Below are 19,868 nucleotides of genomic sequence, written 5' to 3'. Positions count from 1 at the left end.
GCCTTGCGGGCCTTATATGCATCCCCGGCGGCGCTTCTTCTGGTGAACGGTTGTCGGTCTTCGCTGTTTGAGATTTTCTGCAGTACAAGGCAGGGGTGCCTCTTGTCCCCGTTACTATTTATCTTGTTGTTAGACCCCCTTGCTTCGGACCATCCACCAGAACCCAGAGGTGCAGGGTGTGTCAATTGGTGCTTTTTGTTTTAAGGTGGTGACTTTTGCCGATCTGCTTGTTCATATTTCGAATCCTAAGTGATCTTTGGCAGCTTTATTGGAAGTGATATGTGAATATGGGGTTTTCACGGGTTTCCGCTTGAATTTGGGCAAATCGGGGGCCCTCTCCTCATTGCTGGTGTTGTGGGATCAGTGGGGGGCTTCATTTCCGCTTTGCTGGGCAACTGGTTCCTTACTATATCTTGGAATCCAACTCCCAGCTTCTTCCGGTCGCCTCTATCTAGTCTCTTAATGTTCAGGAGCTCCTTGCTCATACATCCTGACAACTGGACCGCTGGAGAGATCTGCCGCTCACATTGCTTGGTCGAATAGCGTTGATCTGCATGGTCGTCTTTCCCCAATGGTTGTATGTGCTCCGGATCCTCCCACTGCTCCTTCTCAAGAAAGACTTGCGGGCTTTGCATCGGGTCTTGTCCAGGTTTTGTTGGCAGGGGAAGAAACCCAGGTTGCGTTATGATTTCTTGGTGGGTGGGTGGCAGCAGGGGGGTCTTGGTATTCCACATTTTGGGTTGTACAATTTAGCTTGTCTTTTGCGCCACTTGAAAGATTGGTTGTTTGGGGAGCTTTAATATACCCCTTCCTCTTTTGAAACTGCTCTTTATGCCCCGTACTCCCTTCTTGCTTTACTTCATCTCCCGTCTGGGGATTTGCCTAGGTAGGTCCGGAATTTTTGGCTTATATGCGGGTGGCATGGGAAGGATTGGTGCGGAGGCTGGGAGAGAATCCGAGAGTGACTAATTTATTGCCCCTTGCAGGCAATCCTCTTTTTGTGCCTGGGATCGACAATCCTAGTTTTCGCCGTTGGAATACGTTAGGTATCTCATTGGTGGAACATCTGTTATGGGGGGGGAGATGAAACCTTTGGCTACTCTCCAGGACTGTTTGGGACTTTGCTGGGAGGGACATTTTTGCCTATTTCCAGGCTAAGCACTATATTATCTCTGTCACTCAATAGGACCTTCAAATTTGGGACTTCTTTGCCCGGGTTGAGCTTTCTCAGACCTCAGTGTCCGCCTTGAAGTCCTTGCTTCTATTCAAGGCTCCTTGGGACTGTCAGTGGGTTAGGGAGGGTTGGGAAGTGGAACTTCATCTGGATTTGGCTCATTGGCATATCCCTAGGAATCTTGTGAGTCTACCGCACTTAATCTGCGGAGCTGTGTTGTGGAAATGCTATGCTCGGTATTTGTATAGAGGGTACTTTACCCAGGTTCAGCTTGATAAAATTGGAGGTATCGCCTCACCCCTGTGTCTCAAGTGTGAGAGGGCCCCAAATTTCTTTTCACATGCCCTATGGGAATGCTGGTGTCTTTGAGCCTTTTGGACTGAGGTGGTACTATATCTGAGTTTCCTTTCAGGCAGATCTGTCGCGGGCACCGTTGACCAAGTAATACTTGATATTCCGGGTGCATTTTGGTCCTTGCCCCGGGGGGGGATCGCTGGCTGTGTCGTAAGGTGTGTCTCCTGGTTCGTCACTGCATTATGCAGAACTGGACTTCTCCGAGCCCCCCTTCTTTTTGGCAGTTGTAGGCCCACCTCTATGCATTGGTTCTTTGGGAGGTGGGGGGCTCTCTTAATCGCCGCCGTTTTTTTCTGCTTCTCTGGGATCCTTATTTGCGCTCCCTGTCTTCTAAGAGGCGTAGCCTTATAATCAGTACCCTGTTTTAATTGTGGAGTGTATCTTGGTTTGTTCTGGATCTTCATATCTCTCTTCTCTGGGGGATGGGGGATGCTGGGATTGTCTTTTGGCGGGGGGCCCAGACCTGGATCATAAGACATGTACATGCTCTAGGGTCATAAGAGTCCAGATCCTGGGGAGAGTGTGTTTCTTCTTTTCCCTTTTCTCATAGGACTGGCTTGTCTGGTCCTGTTTTGGGCTTTCCCTGCTTAGGGGGTCCCTGGACTCCCATGTGTTACCGGGATGACCTTGTAACTCCCCCTCCATGTTTGGAGGGGAGACTGGGGGCGTGGGGTGGATTTCTGGGATTTTTGGGGTACGAGGGTGGATATAACTCACATTTGACTTTATATTGTCTTGCCTTGTTCTAGTGGATTTCACTGTACTGTTTGCTGTTTTCTTATACCACTGCTCTTTTTTGAGGCAATAAAAATTGTTTACAATCTAAAATCTTGAGTCGCACTAGATCGCCATCTAACATTGATGGAACATACAACTTAGGGCTCCTTTTACAAAGCTGCGCTAGGGCCTTAATGCGCGGAATAGCGTGCGCTAAATTGCCACGTGCGCTAGCCACTACCGCCTCCTTTTGAGCAGGCAGTAGATTTTTGGCTAGCTCAAGCTAATCCGGTGCATGCGGTAAAACCGCTAGTGCAGCTTTATAAAAGGAACCCTTAGTGATTTAAAAAAAATGCTTTTTGCATTATGGAAATTAAAAACTATAAAAAAATATTTTGAACCTTTATCTTTCAGATTACTAGTACAGGCATTAATTTTATCTATTTTGTATTATTATATACTTAGGAGCCCCCAAGAAAATACTAAGAAAAGTAAGGATAATTCAGAACACGGCTGTCAGATTGATTTTTGGTTTAAAAAAGAATGATCACATTAGCCCATACTATCGTCCACTTCATTGGCTGCCGTTGGAGGCAAGAATATTATTTAAATTTTCTTGTATCTGTTTTAAGTTGATCATGGGACTGTCTCCAGTTTACCTTTTTCCACATTTTATGTTGTATAAACCAACAAGGGAAACCAGAAGCTTGCACTTATTTGCTTATCCAAAAATTATTGGTTGTAGATACAAGACTTTTTTAGATAAGACCTAGCGTTTGAAGCAGGTAAACAGCAGTCTTGGCTAGGCAATTGTATTCATCAAGCTATGTCATCTTATAATTCTTTTCGGAAAATAATCAAGATAGCACTGTTCAATAAATTTATTTCTTAATACGGTCCATTATTACTGAAATTGTATTTTTAAAGTTCAGAACTTGTATTTTTATTAAATGTTTGAATTTTCATGCTATTTCTGTATTTCGCTGATTGTCCAGCTGTTTTTGGTGTAAACCGCCTAGAACTTTTGGTTATGGCAGTATAGAAGAATAAAGTTATTATTATGCCCATGTACCTTGTGGATTTACTATCTGAATCTCTGCAGGAATTGAAGCTGCAGACGGAACAGCCGGTCATTGCTGAATGTTCCCTCATGAATGTCCAGAGACCACAATCTGCCTCTCTTCTGGATAATCATGACATTGTTTGGATTCTTACTGATTTCAGGGATAGTCCAATGGGTCCCGTGAAATATACTCGAGCCATGGTGCAGCTTTATCCCATGGCAGATGTCTTTAATAAGCGCTTTTTTTCCCTTTAGTCCCAGCGGACAAGTCCAGAGGTCCTCCTTAATATATTTCCAGTTATTAATTCACTTTAGAGTATATGTTAGAATTTCTGTATTCACTTATTTATCAACAAACTCTCTTTAGGACCAGTGTTCGCTTTTCTCTAATTTAACTGTTCTAAGATTGTTTTATTTTATTTTTACCAGCAATAGTCTATGGTTACTATTACTAGAATAACAACTGATGTGTAAAGGAAAACAGATAATTGACTGCTTTGCCATTAAAAATACTAAGAATTTAAAGCTGTATGGTGCCTGTATTAGGTGAAGCATGCAGGGCAGCTTTATTTTTTCTCCCTGCTGTCTCTCATCTGCTGGTCTGGTGGGACTAAAGGAAAGTTTACACTGGCTCACACCTAATTTTTTGAGCCCATTTGTGTGCAAAATCAGTTTATAAAATTAACTTTATGCACAAATTATCTTGTAAATTTGAAGCTTAAACCATTTTGTGTTTTATTTACAGGCTGAAACAGATGTTAAATGACCTTGCACGTCAACAACAGGAGCAACTTCAGGGAAAGCCACAGAGAAAAGAGAAGGGCAATAGTGTTCCACCACCATCACCTACTGTTTGTCCTTTCAGTTTTCCTGCTCAGCCTATGAGTTTGTTTAATGTGCCAGGTTTTTCCAGCTTCTCCTCTGTTACACCAGGTATGTTGTGAAAGGATAGGTCTAGTAACATCTTCTGTCAGAAATAGTTAATCCCATATCTTTATTGAGAACTCTAACTGCTCCTTATTGAGAGCTATAACTGCTCTTCATATTTTTTTGATGTATAATAGTGCTTCTGTTACCACAACAAAATATGTGACCGTATAATGGTGTAAAACAAAAATCCACTTATAAAACATCATGCCTGGAACAACTTGTTTTATCACAATGGGGAGTCTCAGACCGCCACCCTTTCCGAAACAGGAACAGCATGGCAGAACACATCACCAATTCAATCCAAACATGTGATAACTACCACTATTCAATCAAATTTTTTTTGTTTTATATTTTATATAGAAATATTTTCTTTTAAATATTCAAAATCATTTAATTACTTATTGCAGTTCATATTATTGTCTTCCACTTCAACTTCTTATCTTTCTAATTGTTCTTAAACTTGTTGACCATGTTATATTTCATAATCCATAACATAGCTTAGCCTTTAACTTAGCTTAAAACTGTTGTTGCACTAATCCCCACCAACGCATTTCAATTCTTCCTCAGGATAGGGATTTGTGCTGCAATATTTGCTTAAGTATATTCACTTCACTAGCATAGCGACCAATGCTTAAATCAAGGGGAGGACCCAACAATGCGCCTTCTCTTTAAGCTGACAACACTTCTGGAAGTTATAATGGATTCCCTGCTGGAATTAAATCTGGAAACTCCACAGTACTATGTGATCATCTCTAAGACTCAGACCGCAATTTTTTCCTCACGTCCTGACATTACTTTGCTAGTTATGGCGCATTGGGAGGCCCCAGAGGGCTCCTTGCAGGTTGCTAGGACAATGTCAAAACTGTATCCCATGGCTCCTGAATTTACCAGCTGTTTATTCAGCCTAAAGTGGATTCCCTGGTAACATTGGTTTCCAGAAAAAACAGGGGAAAACACCACAACCACAAATATGCACAAAACAGAGTGGAATTGTCCAGAAGAAAATGATGTGCATTAAAGAAGTGTCCTCCAATATGTCTGGTGATTTGAAGATCTTTATTGTTCAAACATCAATAAAACACATTCATCGACTTGACATGTACATGTTTCGGCCATCAAGGCCTGCCGCAGGAGTCTTAAAAGTATGAGACATGTACATGTTTCGGCCATCAAGGCCTGCCTCAGGAGTCTATAAATATATATATAAATATATATATATATATATATATATATATATATATATATATATATATATATATAAAAAGCATCAATAACTGCACATAAATTAATACAAAAAACTCAATCACTTTATCAAATAATAAAAGACCATGAAGACATATATGAATATCATAAAAACATGGATGAAGCATAATTTTAATAGCAAAAGTAACTATCCAACAATATAATACATCCGCTTTTACTTGAAAAAATTAATGTAATACTTAGCTTATAAAAATTAAATGATATCTAGGCTCAAGAGCAATTAATATAATGCCATCACATATGCCATCGTTAAAAATCATAAACATTAATATATTGACAAAGTTAAAAATATTCATAAAAAATCATTAAAACATACTAGTAGAGCTAATAACCAATTTGATGGAACTAGCGAAACTTAACATTATAAACATGAATGGAGAAGATAAAAAGAACATAAGGTACAAAAAAGATCCTCAAAACTCAAAGTATATATACAGGAAAAAATATATAAAATTCTCAAACATCATAAAGGAATATAGAGAAAAGGCCCCCAAGTGTTCTGAGCACTTAATTCTACATGATTAGCATAATTGTCATAAGAAATATCAAAAGTAAAATAAATGAACCATACCTTAAAAGTATGAATGATGAATACTGGTACTCAAGGAGATATACGACCAAAAATCAATCAAAAAGGAATGCCATCTAAACGTGTGATAAAAAGAAAATATAACTAACTAAAAACATATATATAAACACAGAACCTGACTTAAAGAGCAATTTAATGAAAATATAGAATTCCAAATTTATTAATACCATCAAAACTTAAAAAACTTGAAAAATATATATATAATAAAAGATGGGGGACCTAACTTAAAACCTAACCAAAACTAAGGAAACAAAAACCACAATGAACGCCACTAAAAAGAATGCCATTAAAGGAAAACCTGCAAAAAGAGGAGACTAACAGGCATCAGGAACACTAAAAAACATCGGGAACACTAAGAGGCAAGGCTCAATACAAAACAACATAATGAAATAGCTTCAAAGCACTTACCGAACATTTGCACAGTGCTAATAAATTATTGAATGCAACAAACCTGTTTATACCTTATAAGGTTGAAAGTACCTGCTAATAATATTATTACAAACTTGCCTATTACTTAATAAGCACTCAAAAAACAACCAAAAAACACCTTGAATGTATAGAAGAGCGGACCGACATACACTACAATGGCTACCGTAAAAGAACAGCTAAGGAAAGCTGGATTTATTTTAAAGCTGCCAAAATTTGACCAAGGAATGCGTAACTTATCAAGTTCACAGGAAATAAATGAAAATTTGAAGTAAAAGTCAAAACTTACCCCGCGCAAAATACGGGAGATGTCTATTTCCACCTTACGTCTCGTTATAAAAACGCCTTGGAGTAGTCTAATTTGATTGATGTTTGAACAATAAAGATCTTCAAATCACCAGACATATTGGAAGACATTTCTTTAGTGCACATCATTTTCTTCTGGATAATTCCACTCTGTTTTGTGAACATTGGTTTCCAAGCATAGTTCCCTGCCTAATGAGGGAGGTGTTACTTTAAAGGATGCACAGGATCGTGGGATAGACGTTGTTTTCAAAAGACAGTTCAAGGCCTCTTGTGGTGGGTGACATTTATCCCCAGCTGGTAGTATGAAGTTAATATGTCAATCATCTATGTACTTAAACTATGTGTCCACTGGGATGAAAATGTTTACGATTGCTGGGATGTCTCTATGGAATAAGTTATCTGGTCAAATACAATTATGTGTGGAATATTCCTCTTAAAAAAACTGCTTAAGACTAAGCTATTTGTTGACGCTTACTTCTAATATGACATGATAATTGTTCCTCTGAAACTGTCTTGTTTTCCCTTAATTTAAGGCAGATGAGTATTTGTTGAAAGTATAGCAATGGGCATTTTTATGCTATACGTGTGGTGATTTTGAATTGTTATGCTTTTAGTGTGTATTTTTATGTTTTTATGTATGTTATTTTGGAAACTGCTGAGATTTTTGGCGGTATAGAAAATTTTTTAATAAATAATAAATAAATGGTGGGGGTACATAAATGCAGCACTAAAATGGCATGGCTCCGCATGGAGACCCTTTGTTCGGTCATTGCGGCGGTAGCTCCAGGGGAATTTTTAGCTTCCATGGATTTAATGGAGGCCTATCAGCATATTCCAGAGCACAGAGAGTATCTGAGGTCCTATAACAGAGTGTTGGGCACAGGGATAAGCTTTCCTTTAAAACTAACAAAGGAAACAAGCATCTGCCCCAAGACCTAAGAAAGGATTAAGAGGAGGCGAGGATCGAGCCCTCTGGATTGAACACAGCATTAGCACTTGCAAAGGATGTGTGAAGTCAACTCTGAGCTGTGGTTCTCTGGCTTCATCTGCTGGCAGCGGGAGATAACCCACTTACCTGGATAAGTCTGGGATGGACAATATGGAACAGGAAAAAAAGATTATGTACTTACCCTGGTAAACTCTTTTCCAGTACATAGGTGAGATATTCAAAACTGATGGGTTATTTCCCTATAGCCACATGCTGCTGCAGAAGGGATCCACTCTGGATTTTTCATTCTCTCTGCTGTACTTCACTGGGTTCTCTAGCTCCATCTACAGTTAGTACCCAAGCACTGAGCCATCCAATACATGTGAAGTAGAGGCACCTGTAACAGGCATAAACCAACGGTTCTGCTTAAGAAGTAACTCAATAGTAATGTTAACTGCCAACACGGGCTGCAAAGGAGCTCAGAAACTCCAAATACAGAAACCTATTTCCCAGATTTCCTTTCATCTTCCCTTTTCTCCCATCATTTTGATTCCGCCCATTCTCTTTATCTGTTTCCTCTCTACTATCATTTCTGGAATTGAATAATAAACTGTTATGACACTATTGAGAAGGGTGATAAAGAGAGTGAGAAGTAAAATTCTTTTGAAAGTTATTCAAATCATTTGTTGAAATAAAGGTCAAACAAGTTGTAATGAATATCTTTTTGGGGGTTATTTTAATGTCTAAATTTCCAGAACTTTCAAGAGCTAGCTATCTTTTATTACCTGTTTATAAGATTGCAACTACAACTTGCTTGACCTTTACTTCTTTGAATACAGGTAATCTAATTAGCAGCCACGATGCTTAGAAATACCATATTTAACTTGATTAAAAACTAAGATATATTGTTGCCAAAATTTTGCATCCAAAATCAGATGTTGGTTTATACTCGAGTCTTCCCTCTCTCAAATACCCTCTCCCCTTGGTCTTCAGTATCTTTTTTTTTTCCTTCTTCCTCCACAAGGTGTTTAATTCCTTTTTTTCATCTCCTGGTTGGTGACGCTGTGATGAGCATAACAGTAGAAGCATCGTGGTCAGCTAGATCAGGACCCTGAGCATCTGTGTATGCTCAAGACATTCAGACTCTTCCTCCTTGAAACTTCTACTATGCTGATCACAGCTTTGCCAAGAAGTGTAGCATCATGTGCCCACTGTGATACCCTTCAACCTCGAGCCATTAAACATCATCGAGTTCAGGTAGAAAAAATATTAGGCGGCATGGATAGGCCTTTACATAAGGTCCTTACTCCAACTTCAGCCCTGACCCCGAATCCAGTGAAGTCTTCTACGGGGTTCCCGCCTTCTACCTTAACCTCAGCCTTAATCAAACTTTCCTTGTTTGGGAAGTCCTCAAGCAAATCAGCTAAATCTTCTCCTGAGGAGCCGTTATCTTCACTGTGTCCCTCAGGTAAGATAGCTAAGCAAACTCTTCCTGACATGCCACCCTTAGAACTAGTGGTTTGAAGGGTGCCTCATTCTGAATCTACACACACTATACAAGGAGCTGAGTCCTTACGAGTGCCTCAAGATACCTCGACACAAGGAGCTGAGTCCTTTCTGGTGTCTTGACGTTGATCTCCATCATCAAGCCTTTCCTCCTCACATAAAGCGTTGCCCTTTTCAGGGCATAGGGCGAGGACCCCTTGACATTCATTTAAGCTGAATCTGACTCAATCACAGGACTGTGATTCAAGGCACTATTCTCTACATCATCTGTCGAGACCCAGGTCTTCATCTAGAGACAGGTCTTCTTTATCGAGGCCTAGAGAATCTTCGAGGCCATCAACTCCTCTATCGAGAAGATCTGCTGCAGAACCTTACCACTCTCGCCACTCGAGTTCTTCTATGAGGTTTTTTGCACATTCTCTCAGTGAGTTATCTTTACCTATGGATTCAGATCTCAGGTATCAATACTCCAGAGAGGCTTCACTCTCGTTCTCGGCCATGAGAGGACGCTCGAGGTCACCTTCTCCTTCACGAGGTCGTCCTTCTTTAGATCAGGTATTTTTTACTAAGTTTCTCTGTCAAATGAGTAAAGATCTTAATATCTCTTTGGAATCTGACTTAAAATACTCTAAGGAGTATGTGGAAGAAATGGGTATGCCTCACCCTCCTAGAGAGTTTCTCAAATTACCCATCAATGGTCTTCTTTCTCAAACTTTCCTAAAGAAATCTTGAGACATCATATTCCGTTCACGTTGAGCCAGCGAAGTTGGTATCTCGCTACAGGATGGTTCATTATAAGGAATTTGAGAAGTCTCAATTATCCCATCAGTCTCTTATCGTGGCGTCGTCTTTAAAGAGAACCATCCCGCCTGGAAGAGAAGGCAGGACAATGGGCAAGTTTGGTCATCGCTTTTATCAAATTCACTTATGACAACTCAAGTTTTAAACTACAATTTTGTCTTCACCTCTTATCTCAAGCATTTGGTTAACACCATGTCTAATTTTTTCAAATATCTTCCGCAACATCGCCTTCCAAAGTTTCAACAACTGCACAACACTCTGGGTCAGCTTCGCATGCATCTCGTTCAGTCAGCTTATGATGCATTTGAACTTTCCTCTAGTGTCACCGCCTTTTCGATGGCCCTGCGTCGCCTTGCCTGGCTTCGTACTGTAGACATGGATCTGAATCTCCAAGATCAACTCGCTAACATCCCATGTCAGGGCAATGAATTGTTTGATGACTCTATCGAGGCAGCTACCCAGCGTTTATCAGAAAATGAAAAGTCCTTCACTTCCATAATTAGACCAAAGCCAAAACCTTCTATGATGAAATTTATTTGGCTGGGGAAAAAAGCGAGAATTGCTCTAGTATCTTTACAAAAACCAATTGCGGAGGGTGGGGTAAATTTTCCAAATTTCTGTAGGTATCATCAAGCCTATATTATGCGTCAGGGTATGTATTGGATCCTCCATGAGCTCATGGAGAATTTGCCAGACTGGTTATGGTTGGAATGGCAACTCCTGTCGCCACTGAGATTAAGTCATGTTTTGAGTATCCAGATGCCTGGATTGTACAAGGAGAATGGAATTTTACTAGATACTTTGAAAACTTTTTAAAATTTGTCAATAATTTAACACCTATTCCAATCCATAAATCCACATGTCAGACCCTATAGCTGAACTCCAAGATTCAAATTGGTGGGTTTAAGGTCATCTGGAAGCATTGGATGAAGGCGGGTATACGAACTTTGGATGATGTTATAACAGATGGTAAACTACTTGATTTTTCACAACTGCAACACAAATTTGGTCTAAATAAATCACAAAGTTATAGATGGTAGCAGCTGAAGCAGGCAATTCAGGAGGGGTTCCCTGAATGGAAAAATCTAACTAATCCATATAGTTTGCTGGTCTTATGCTTCCAGGTGGATTTCCTGGGTCTTCAGGCCACTCAGTGGTATAAATTAATTTCTGGAGTTATGAATAAGAAATCAAAAACTGGACTGCTTGACATTTAGAGCATTGAGATAAAGCATCAAATTACTGCGTCTCAATGGCCATGAATTTGGTCTTGGAGGATGAGATGTACAATGTCTGCATCTATGAGACAAACTTGGGTTTTTTTGTTACATAGAGTTTTTTGGACCCCAGTTCATTTACATAGAGTAGATAGTTCCAAGTCTAATAGATGCTGGCAATGTCATCTGGAAGTGGAGACGTTGGATCATTTACTATACTATTGTGCCTTGATACTAAAATTCTGGAGATCTATTTGGGATCAAGTTAATAATTTATTAGAAAATCCAGTGATACCATTTTATTTGGAACATCTATAAGAGCAAAAAGTCAAATTTTGGCAAAAAAATAGCAAACTTTTGTTTATAATGACGGGGGTTGCCATGCAGCTTGTCTTAAAGAATTGGAAAAACTGGGACAGATTAAATTATTTATTCTGGTGGGAATCCCTATGTTATGTCTATAAAATGGAAAAGTTTATGGCCATTCAGAAGGGATATTATAAAAAATTTATGGAAGTTTGGGAACCATTAACTAAATATTGTAAGGATTGATTTATTTATGTAAATGAGGAAAACATACACATCTGGGGAAGGGGATATGTTATGGCACTGGTTAAGAGGTATGGATAGGTTGTTTACAGGTATTTTTATGAGTTGTTGTTCAATTGGGGAAAGGGGTGGGGGAAAATAAGTCTTGCCATTATTTCTATTAAGTTTATTATGCTGGAATGTTAATATTTTATGTAAATGCATCATCTCTTGTGCATAATTGTAGTTTTGACAATGAATAAAGAATTAAAAAAAAAGCAAAAAACACACGACTATGCCACCATGATTCTGATAGCTCCTCAGTGGCCCAGCCAACCTTGGTTCTCCCTTCTACTTCAACTCAGCAGCAGGGAGCCACTACTTCTACCAGTTTTTCCGTCTCTGCTTACACAGATACAGAGGTTTCTGCTTCATCCCAACCTGTAGTCTCTACACCTAACTGCCACTCTACAGTTTTCTCAATCTGTCCAGGACATTTTAGAGGCTTCTAGGAAGCCTACCACTAGACAATGCTACTAGATTAAACTAGATTTTCTGATTGATGCACCATTCATCACAAGGAGCCTCAATCTACCTCCTTGTCTTCAGTTTTGAATTACCTGTTCCATTTATCTTAATTAGGCCTCAAATCCACATCCATTCGAGTCCACCTCAGTGCAATTGCTTCTTTTCATCAGTCTATCGAAGGGAAACCTCTTTCTGCTAATCCTGTGGTTTCCAGATTTATGAAAGGATTTTTCAATGTCAAACCACCTCTCAAACCTCCTCCAGTGGTTTGGGATCTCAATGTTGTTCTTGCTCAATTAATGATGCCTCCTTTTAAACCAATGGCTTCGGATCATCTTAAATATCTCACTCGGAAAGTGGTTTTTCTCATTGCGCTCACGTCTGCTCACAGAGCCAGAGAGCTACAAGCTTTAGTAGTGTACTGACCTTTCACAGTATTCCATCATGACAAGGTAGTCCTATGTACTCATCCTAAATTCTTACCAAAAGTGGTTTCAGACTTTCATCTCAACCATTCCATTGTACTTCCAGTGTTTTTTCCAAAGCCTCATTCTCATCCTGGAGAAACAGATCTTCATACTCTGGACTATAAGCGTGCTTTGGCTTTCTACTTGCAATGCACTAAGCCACACAGATCTGCTCCTCAACTTTTTGTCTCCTTTGATTCAAACAAGTTGGGACATCCAATTTCCAAGCGCACCATCTCCAACTAGATGGCTGCTTGCATCTTTTTCTTCTATGCTCAGGCTGGACTGCATCTACAGGGTCGAGTCACAGCCCACAAAGTCAGAGCCATGGCGGCATCAATAGCTTTCCTTAGATCTACTCCTATTGAGGAAATCTGCAAAACTGCCACTTGGTCCTCGGTTCATACTTTCACCTCTTATTATTGTCTGGATTCTTTTTCCAGATGAGATGGCCATTTCGGCAAGGCAGTTTTACAAAATTTATTATCCTAAATTGCCATCCCTCCCACCATCCCATTCCGGTTAGCTTGGAGGTCACCCACATGTGAGAATATGCTGCCTGCTTGTCCTGGGATAAAGCTCAGTTACTTACTGTAACAGGTGTTATCTAGGGACAGCAGGCAGATATTCTCACAACCCACCTACCTCCCCTAGTTGGCTTCTTAGCTAGCTATCTGAACTGAGGAGACGCGTGCCCTACATCGGGCAGGAAGGCACGCATGGACGGTGTGGCAGTTGCAAACTTTCTAAAGTTTTACAAGGAAGTCTGCTTGCGAGGCTGTCCGCATCAGGGTTCCGTGGATGACGTCACCCATATGTTGAGAATATCTGCCTGCTGTCCCTGGATAACACCTGCTACGGTAAGTAACTGTGCTTTCAATGCACACTATACACGATATTCACCTGAGAGGATTGTCCATGCGATGGATGAAGACCCCAACGTAGAGAACATCATGAAAAAGTGAAAGAACTTCACTATTGCCGATGCCATCAATATTATTGAATGAGCGTTGAAAGCTGTCAAGCCAGAGACAGTGAACTTGTGCTGGAATAATCTTTTGCCTAAGCCAGTCCAAGAAATTATGGAAGACATTGTGGTTTTGGCAAAGATGTTGGGCGGGGAAGGCTTTGAACATATGAATCTGGAGGATATTCAAGACTTAATAGACACCAGATCTAACAAACTAACAGAAGATGACCTAATTGACCTGACTGCTCCTGAAGGAGAGGCAATACCAGATGAAGAGGTGGATGGAGTAGAAGAAGAAGTGCTAGAAGACAAGTTTACATTGGACAGTATTGCAAAGGGCTTACACAGGTTCAGTGCTTTGATGGACTTTTTTTTTTTTAACATCAACCCATCCATGGTGCGTACGTTGAAGGTGAAGGAGTTAACAGAAGCAGCGATGTCTACATACACAAATATACATAAAGAAATGACGAAGCAGAAGAGCCAGATGGAAATCACAATGTATTTCCAAAAGATACCAAGAATCACTGCCTCTCCATCCACTGCCTCTCCATCCACCTCTTCCACCCATGAGGAGGCATTCCCTTCGTCTAACTCCTACTCCTGTACATACTGAAGATCCACTTCCACTGCCTGAGGAAGCACCTGATGCTTACTTTTCTTCTGTCTCCTCCTCCTGCACTGCATGCAGTACATGTACAGGATGATGCGGATGAAGACACTGCTTGAATAAGAGATAGGTAAGTGATGTATATCAGCCATGCTTACTGTAGGGTATATCAATCATGCTTATAATGCAAAAACTGCAATAAATAACTTGGTTTTCCAAAACAATCGCAAATGTGAACATAGTTATATTTGTGATTTCATCATATTCAGGAGGGTTTAAAAAAAACCCAATAACATAGAAAAAGTTATTAGTGATTTTTCCATATTTGCGGGCCGGCTCTGCCCCTAACCCCTGTGAATATGGAAGGTGAAGTGTATGTAGCCTTTGTAGTTAGCACAGTACATTTAGCTCCTCTCAAATTTCTGCCTTCAGTTTATACAGTATATGTGTTAGTTCCCTAGTATATGTGTTAGTTCCCTTCTTATCAAAAATTAAATAAATAGAATGTTCTCTTGTTACATTTGGATGTGTTTATATTCGAGTATGTATGGCAACATTAAATTAACTTGAATTCTGGTCTTCATATTAATAGGTTAATGTTTTGCTAATTCTAATAATTGTAGCTTTATGTTAACACATTTCCACAGGTATGTGCTTCAACCCTGGTTTTCTTTCTGGTTTTGGTGACTGCTCTCAAAATAACATACCACAGAACAGTGAACTGCCTCAGTCCCAAGATCATATTTCTGGCAAAACTGAGTATACGGCATTTCCCAAACCTTTTGAAAGCAATTCTTCTAGTGGGGGAGAAAAACAAAGGTAAACATTTTCAAAACTTAATAGTGAATCTACATGACCAGGCTGCCACTGGTTACTGGTAATTGTAATTTACACAACAAGTGAGATAATTTTTTACACTTAAAGCTTCCAAAGCTTTTGTGGTAAATGTAAGGGATGTGGACAGACATTTTTCTGCTTAGGTCCAAAGGGTCATCTGCTTGTGAAGGCTTATGGAATAGGTAAGGAAACTATGTAGTAGACATGATTGTGAAGATGGATATGACTATGGATATGAAAATGAATGACTATGAATAAGCAAGTATACACGCATATAAATTGAAGAAATAGCAGCATTTGAGTTGGGTGAATGGAAGCTAAAAGTGGAGTATGATGATTGGAAAAGGTTTTACATTCATAATGCATATTTTCATCTAAATTGTATTTAATATTTTCTATATTTTTACTTTAATAATTTATATTCCGCATATCCTACAATTCTATGCTGATTACAAATTATTCAGGTACTCAAGCATTTTTCCCTAACTGTCTCGGCGGGCTCCCACTTTATCCAATATACTTGTTTATGTAATATATGCTACTTTTGTACTCCGCTTAAGTATAAGTGGAATAGAAGTAAATATACCTTACCTTATATACACGATATAACCCCCCCCCACCACCACCACAAACTATTGCAGTGGTGACACAACCAAAACCCTCCTCAAGAGAACAGACACAGACATTTGCTCCCATGCCAATAAACACTGCAAAGGAGCAGCTATGACCCCCAGGAGTAAGCTTGGGATACTATCACAAGCTAGCATTTTGAACCTAATTGTTGTGGGAAGCAGAGGATATCCACTACATTACTAAGGGGGAGAGTGTATTAGAAAGGTTCATGAAGGATGCTACTTTATATGGAGGGGCATTGCTTTGGGGGAGAGGGAACTTTGGAAATTTTTTATGAGGGTGGGAGCCGAGTATTAGACTGAGCTGGCATTGAATACAGCTATGCTATCAGCACTCCTGATAGCGTGCGGTCATGTATCATTTGTTAATTGTGCTGGCCATACTCTGTCCCTCCCCATAACCTGTCCTAGTATTTCCCTAACCCACACTTCCTGTGCAGACAGCATATGATTCCTTACAAATGGGTTGTCAACCCCAACTTGCGAGTTGGATTGTAGAACACATCAATCATTTCTCAGCTCCGCCTCCTTGTCTCCCTGGGCAGCGCCCCGTCTCCTCAGTCTTCTACAAGTGTCTTGTAAAGATGTATTTTCCTCTGCTCTGCACCAGATTCTTTATTTTCGGGTCTTAATCTGATCTATTTTGAAGCTTTCCTGTGATAAAGAGGTTCCCAGGGCCAGACGGGGTCTGCAGCTAGGAGGGCAATGCTTTTGAAAAAGAGCACTTGCCTGGTCAGCCTACTGAAACACTTGGAGCTTGGGATTAGGTTCCCTGGGAATGTTGCTCGTCTCTGCAGAGCCAGGTGCTGGAGCACAGGCTGTTAAGACCCTGTGACTGGCCGGGGGACTTGGCGGAGGTCAACTGCAATCTACATCCTCCCTAAAAGAATTGTGTGTGACCGTGAAGGGTCGAGGGTTGTGCTTGCTCAGTATATAGCAGATCTGTGAGTACAGCTCATTACTACCTATGGGAAAATTGTGGTAGGTTTGAATCTGGCAAAACTAAGGTTTTCTGGGGTTACCCTAAGGGTCCTCAACTTCTAAAATCCTATTTTGGGTAATTTTGGACTTTTGATTTTGCTCCCACGGACTGTTCTTGGTGCTAAAACGCAGCTATGGTAGCCATTTTCGATCCCAATTTAATTTTCAAAGCCTTTTTCTGCCTCAAAAATCCCTCAATTTCGATTATAATCAGTTGGGATGGACTGCTTTAGAGGGCTTGACCCCTATATCATGCAAAACTTGTGCTGGATGGGGAACCTGAGGAGCATCCTGTGTGCCACAGGGCATGTGAGGGGGAGGGGGTGGGATCCTTGGGCTTAGTCCTCTCTGGCCCTCCGGTAGGTCATGAGGCACAGAAAGTGTGAGAGCTGGGTCTCAAACCCTGCTAGACTCCCTTTCCCACAACTTTGTGTCTCCAGTGAAGCACAGCTGCATGGAAGTGCTGGACCCTGAGTGTAAGGAAAGTTCAGGTCAGCAGATGTCTGGAGGGATCCAGGTCAGGTCTTTGACCCTGATTTTGTTACCCTAATGTAGAGAATGACAGTGACAAAATTTGTCACTGTTCTTGTCCCCACAGATAACCATGGGAAACCATCTCCATGTCATTCTTTAAGGAGAGGGAAGAATCAGAGTATGAATGGACACAACTACTGACCCTCAAGCCTTGCATTGAAGAATGCTGGTGTAGAAGGACTGATGTTGAGGTAGACACTAAAGAATGACACAGGATTGTTTCCTGCAGTTATCCGGGGGGGCAGGAACGGTGATTAATTTTGTCACCGTGTCATTCTGTGCCATAATGTATGCAGCCTACCAAAAATATAACAGTTACATAGTAAATGACGGCAGATAAAGGACCTGAACGGTCCATCCAGTCTGCCCATAAGTTATACTCATTAAAAAATACATGATTAGATTAACTTTTCTTCTTTGATATTTCTGGGCCATAGATGACATTGACATCATCGTCATCACGGAAACATGGTGGACTGATGAGTGTCTGGGACACGGTGCTACCGGGATACAAACTATACCGCAGAGACAGAGTAGCTCAAAAGGGAGGAGGCATTGCCATATACATCAAAGAGGGAATTGAATCTACTGGAGAGAACATGCCACAACGGACAGACAAGTTAGAGCCTCTATGGATCAAAATTCCAGGAACAAATGGACCAGAAACGAGGATAGGCATCTACTACCGACCCCCAGGGCAGTCAGAAGAAATTGATGAAGAAATGACAGATGAGATTGAACGCAACTGCAAGGGAGGCAATGCTGTTGTCATGGGCAACTTCAACTATCCGGGGATAGAATGGAACCTAGGCACCTCCGGCTGTGCTAGAGAGACCAGGTTCCTAGATATTGTAGGTGATTGCTTCCTGGACCAACTTGTCAAGGAAAATACAAGAGGAGATGCAATTCTGGACTTAGTTCTAAATGGGCTGTGAGAACCGGCACAGGATGTAGAAGTAGAAGGGACGCTGGGAAACAGCGATCACAATATGATCCGCTTCAATCTGGAAATAGGGGCAAAACGTCAGCCCAGAACAACGGCCATGGCCCTAAACTTCCAGAAAGGAAACTACGAAGGGATGAGACGCATGGTGGGGAAGAAAATTAAGAAGAGGATAAACAATATAACAATGCTGGAGCAAGCTTGGTCTCTTTTTAAGGATACGGTCACCGAGGCACAAAATCTATATATACCACGTATCAACAAGTGATCAAAGAGGAAAAAGAATAAAGAACCAGCATGGCTTACTGTAGAAGTTAAGGAAGTGATCAAAGACAAAAGAAACTCATTTAAGGAATGGAAAAGATTGAAAACGGATGAAAACTAGAATAAGCACAAACAACACCAACGCAGGTGCCATAAGTCGGTAAAAGTGGCAAAAAGTGACTACGAGGAAAAAATAGCCAAAGAGGCGAAAAATTTCAAGCTGTTCTTTCAATATATTAAAGGAAAACAACCCGCAAGGGAAGCGGTGGGACTGTTGGATGACCAACAAATAAAGGGAGCGCTAAAGGAGGACAAAAAAATTGCCGATAGACTGACCACATTTTTTTGCATCTGTATTTACCAAAGAGGATGTACCCAGCATACCGGAACCCATCAGGTTATATGCTGAAAGTGAAAACGGAAAACTGACAGGGTTGACGGTCAGCCTAGAAGAGGTATACAGGCAGATTGATAGGTTTAAGAGCGATAAATCCTCGGGACCGGATGGCATCCATCCGAGGGTCATCAAGGAACTGAAAGGGACTGTAGCTGAGCTACTTCAACTAATAGCCAATCTGTTGATCAAAACGGGAAAGATTCCAGAGGACTGGAAGGTGGTGAATGTTACGCCGATCTTCAATAAAGGTTTGAGGGGAGATCCGGGAAACTACAGACCGGTGAGTCTGACCTCGGTACCGGGAAAGATGGTAGAGGCACTGATAAAAGACCGCATCATTGATCACCTTGAAGGACACGGTCTGATAAGGACCAGCCAGCACGGTTTCAGCAAAGGCAGATCTTGTTTGACGAATTTGCTGCACTTCTTCGAGGGAGTAAACAGGCAGATAGATAAGGGTGACCCAGTCGACATTGTATATCTGGACTTTCAGAAGGCGTTTTACAAGGTTCCACATGAACGACTACTTTGGAAAATTGTGAGCCATGGAATCGAGGGAGAAATACTCATGTAGATTAAAAACTGGCTGGAACATAGGAAACAGAGAGTGGGGGTGAATGGGCAATACTCAGACTGGAAGAACGTCACCAGTGGGGTACCGCAGGGCTCGGTGCTTGGACCTATACTCTTCAACATCTTTATAAACGATTTGGATATAGGTACGATGAGCGAGGTGATTAAATTTGCGGACGACACAAAGTTATTCAGAGTACTGAAGACACAGGGGGATTGCAAAGATCTGCAACATTACATAACCAGGCTCGAGGAATGGGCATCGACATGGCAGATGAGATTCAACATGGATAAATGTAAAGTAATGCATGTCAGTAAGAAAAATCTCAG

At 40.8% G+C, this 19,868-nt stretch overlaps 1 protein-coding gene across 15 annotated transcripts in view; it reads left to right on the top strand.

Annotated features, from left to right (window-relative positions):
• The window catches only part of PCM1 (pericentriolar material 1), an 869,560-nt gene that overhangs the window by 481,827 nt on the left and 367,865 nt on the right, over nt 1–19,868 (top strand). For all 15 annotated transcript variants that reach the window (XM_033944006.1, XM_033944000.1, XM_033944047.1 and 12 more), the window contains 2 exons: nt 4,054–4,241; nt 15,025–15,196. In XM_033944006.1, coding sequence (XP_033799897.1) covers nt 4,054–4,241; nt 15,025–15,196 — 360 coding nt within the window. The remainder of the gene's footprint in view (nt 1–4,053; nt 4,242–15,024; nt 15,197–19,868) is intronic.

Source organism: Geotrypetes seraphini, chromosome 1 (assembly GCF_902459505.1).
Source record: "Geotrypetes seraphini chromosome 1, aGeoSer1.1, whole genome shotgun sequence".
NCBI lineage: Eukaryota > Metazoa > Chordata > Amphibia > Gymnophiona > Dermophiidae > Geotrypetes > Geotrypetes seraphini.
This window is presented reverse-complemented; position numbering and strand designations above follow the sequence as displayed.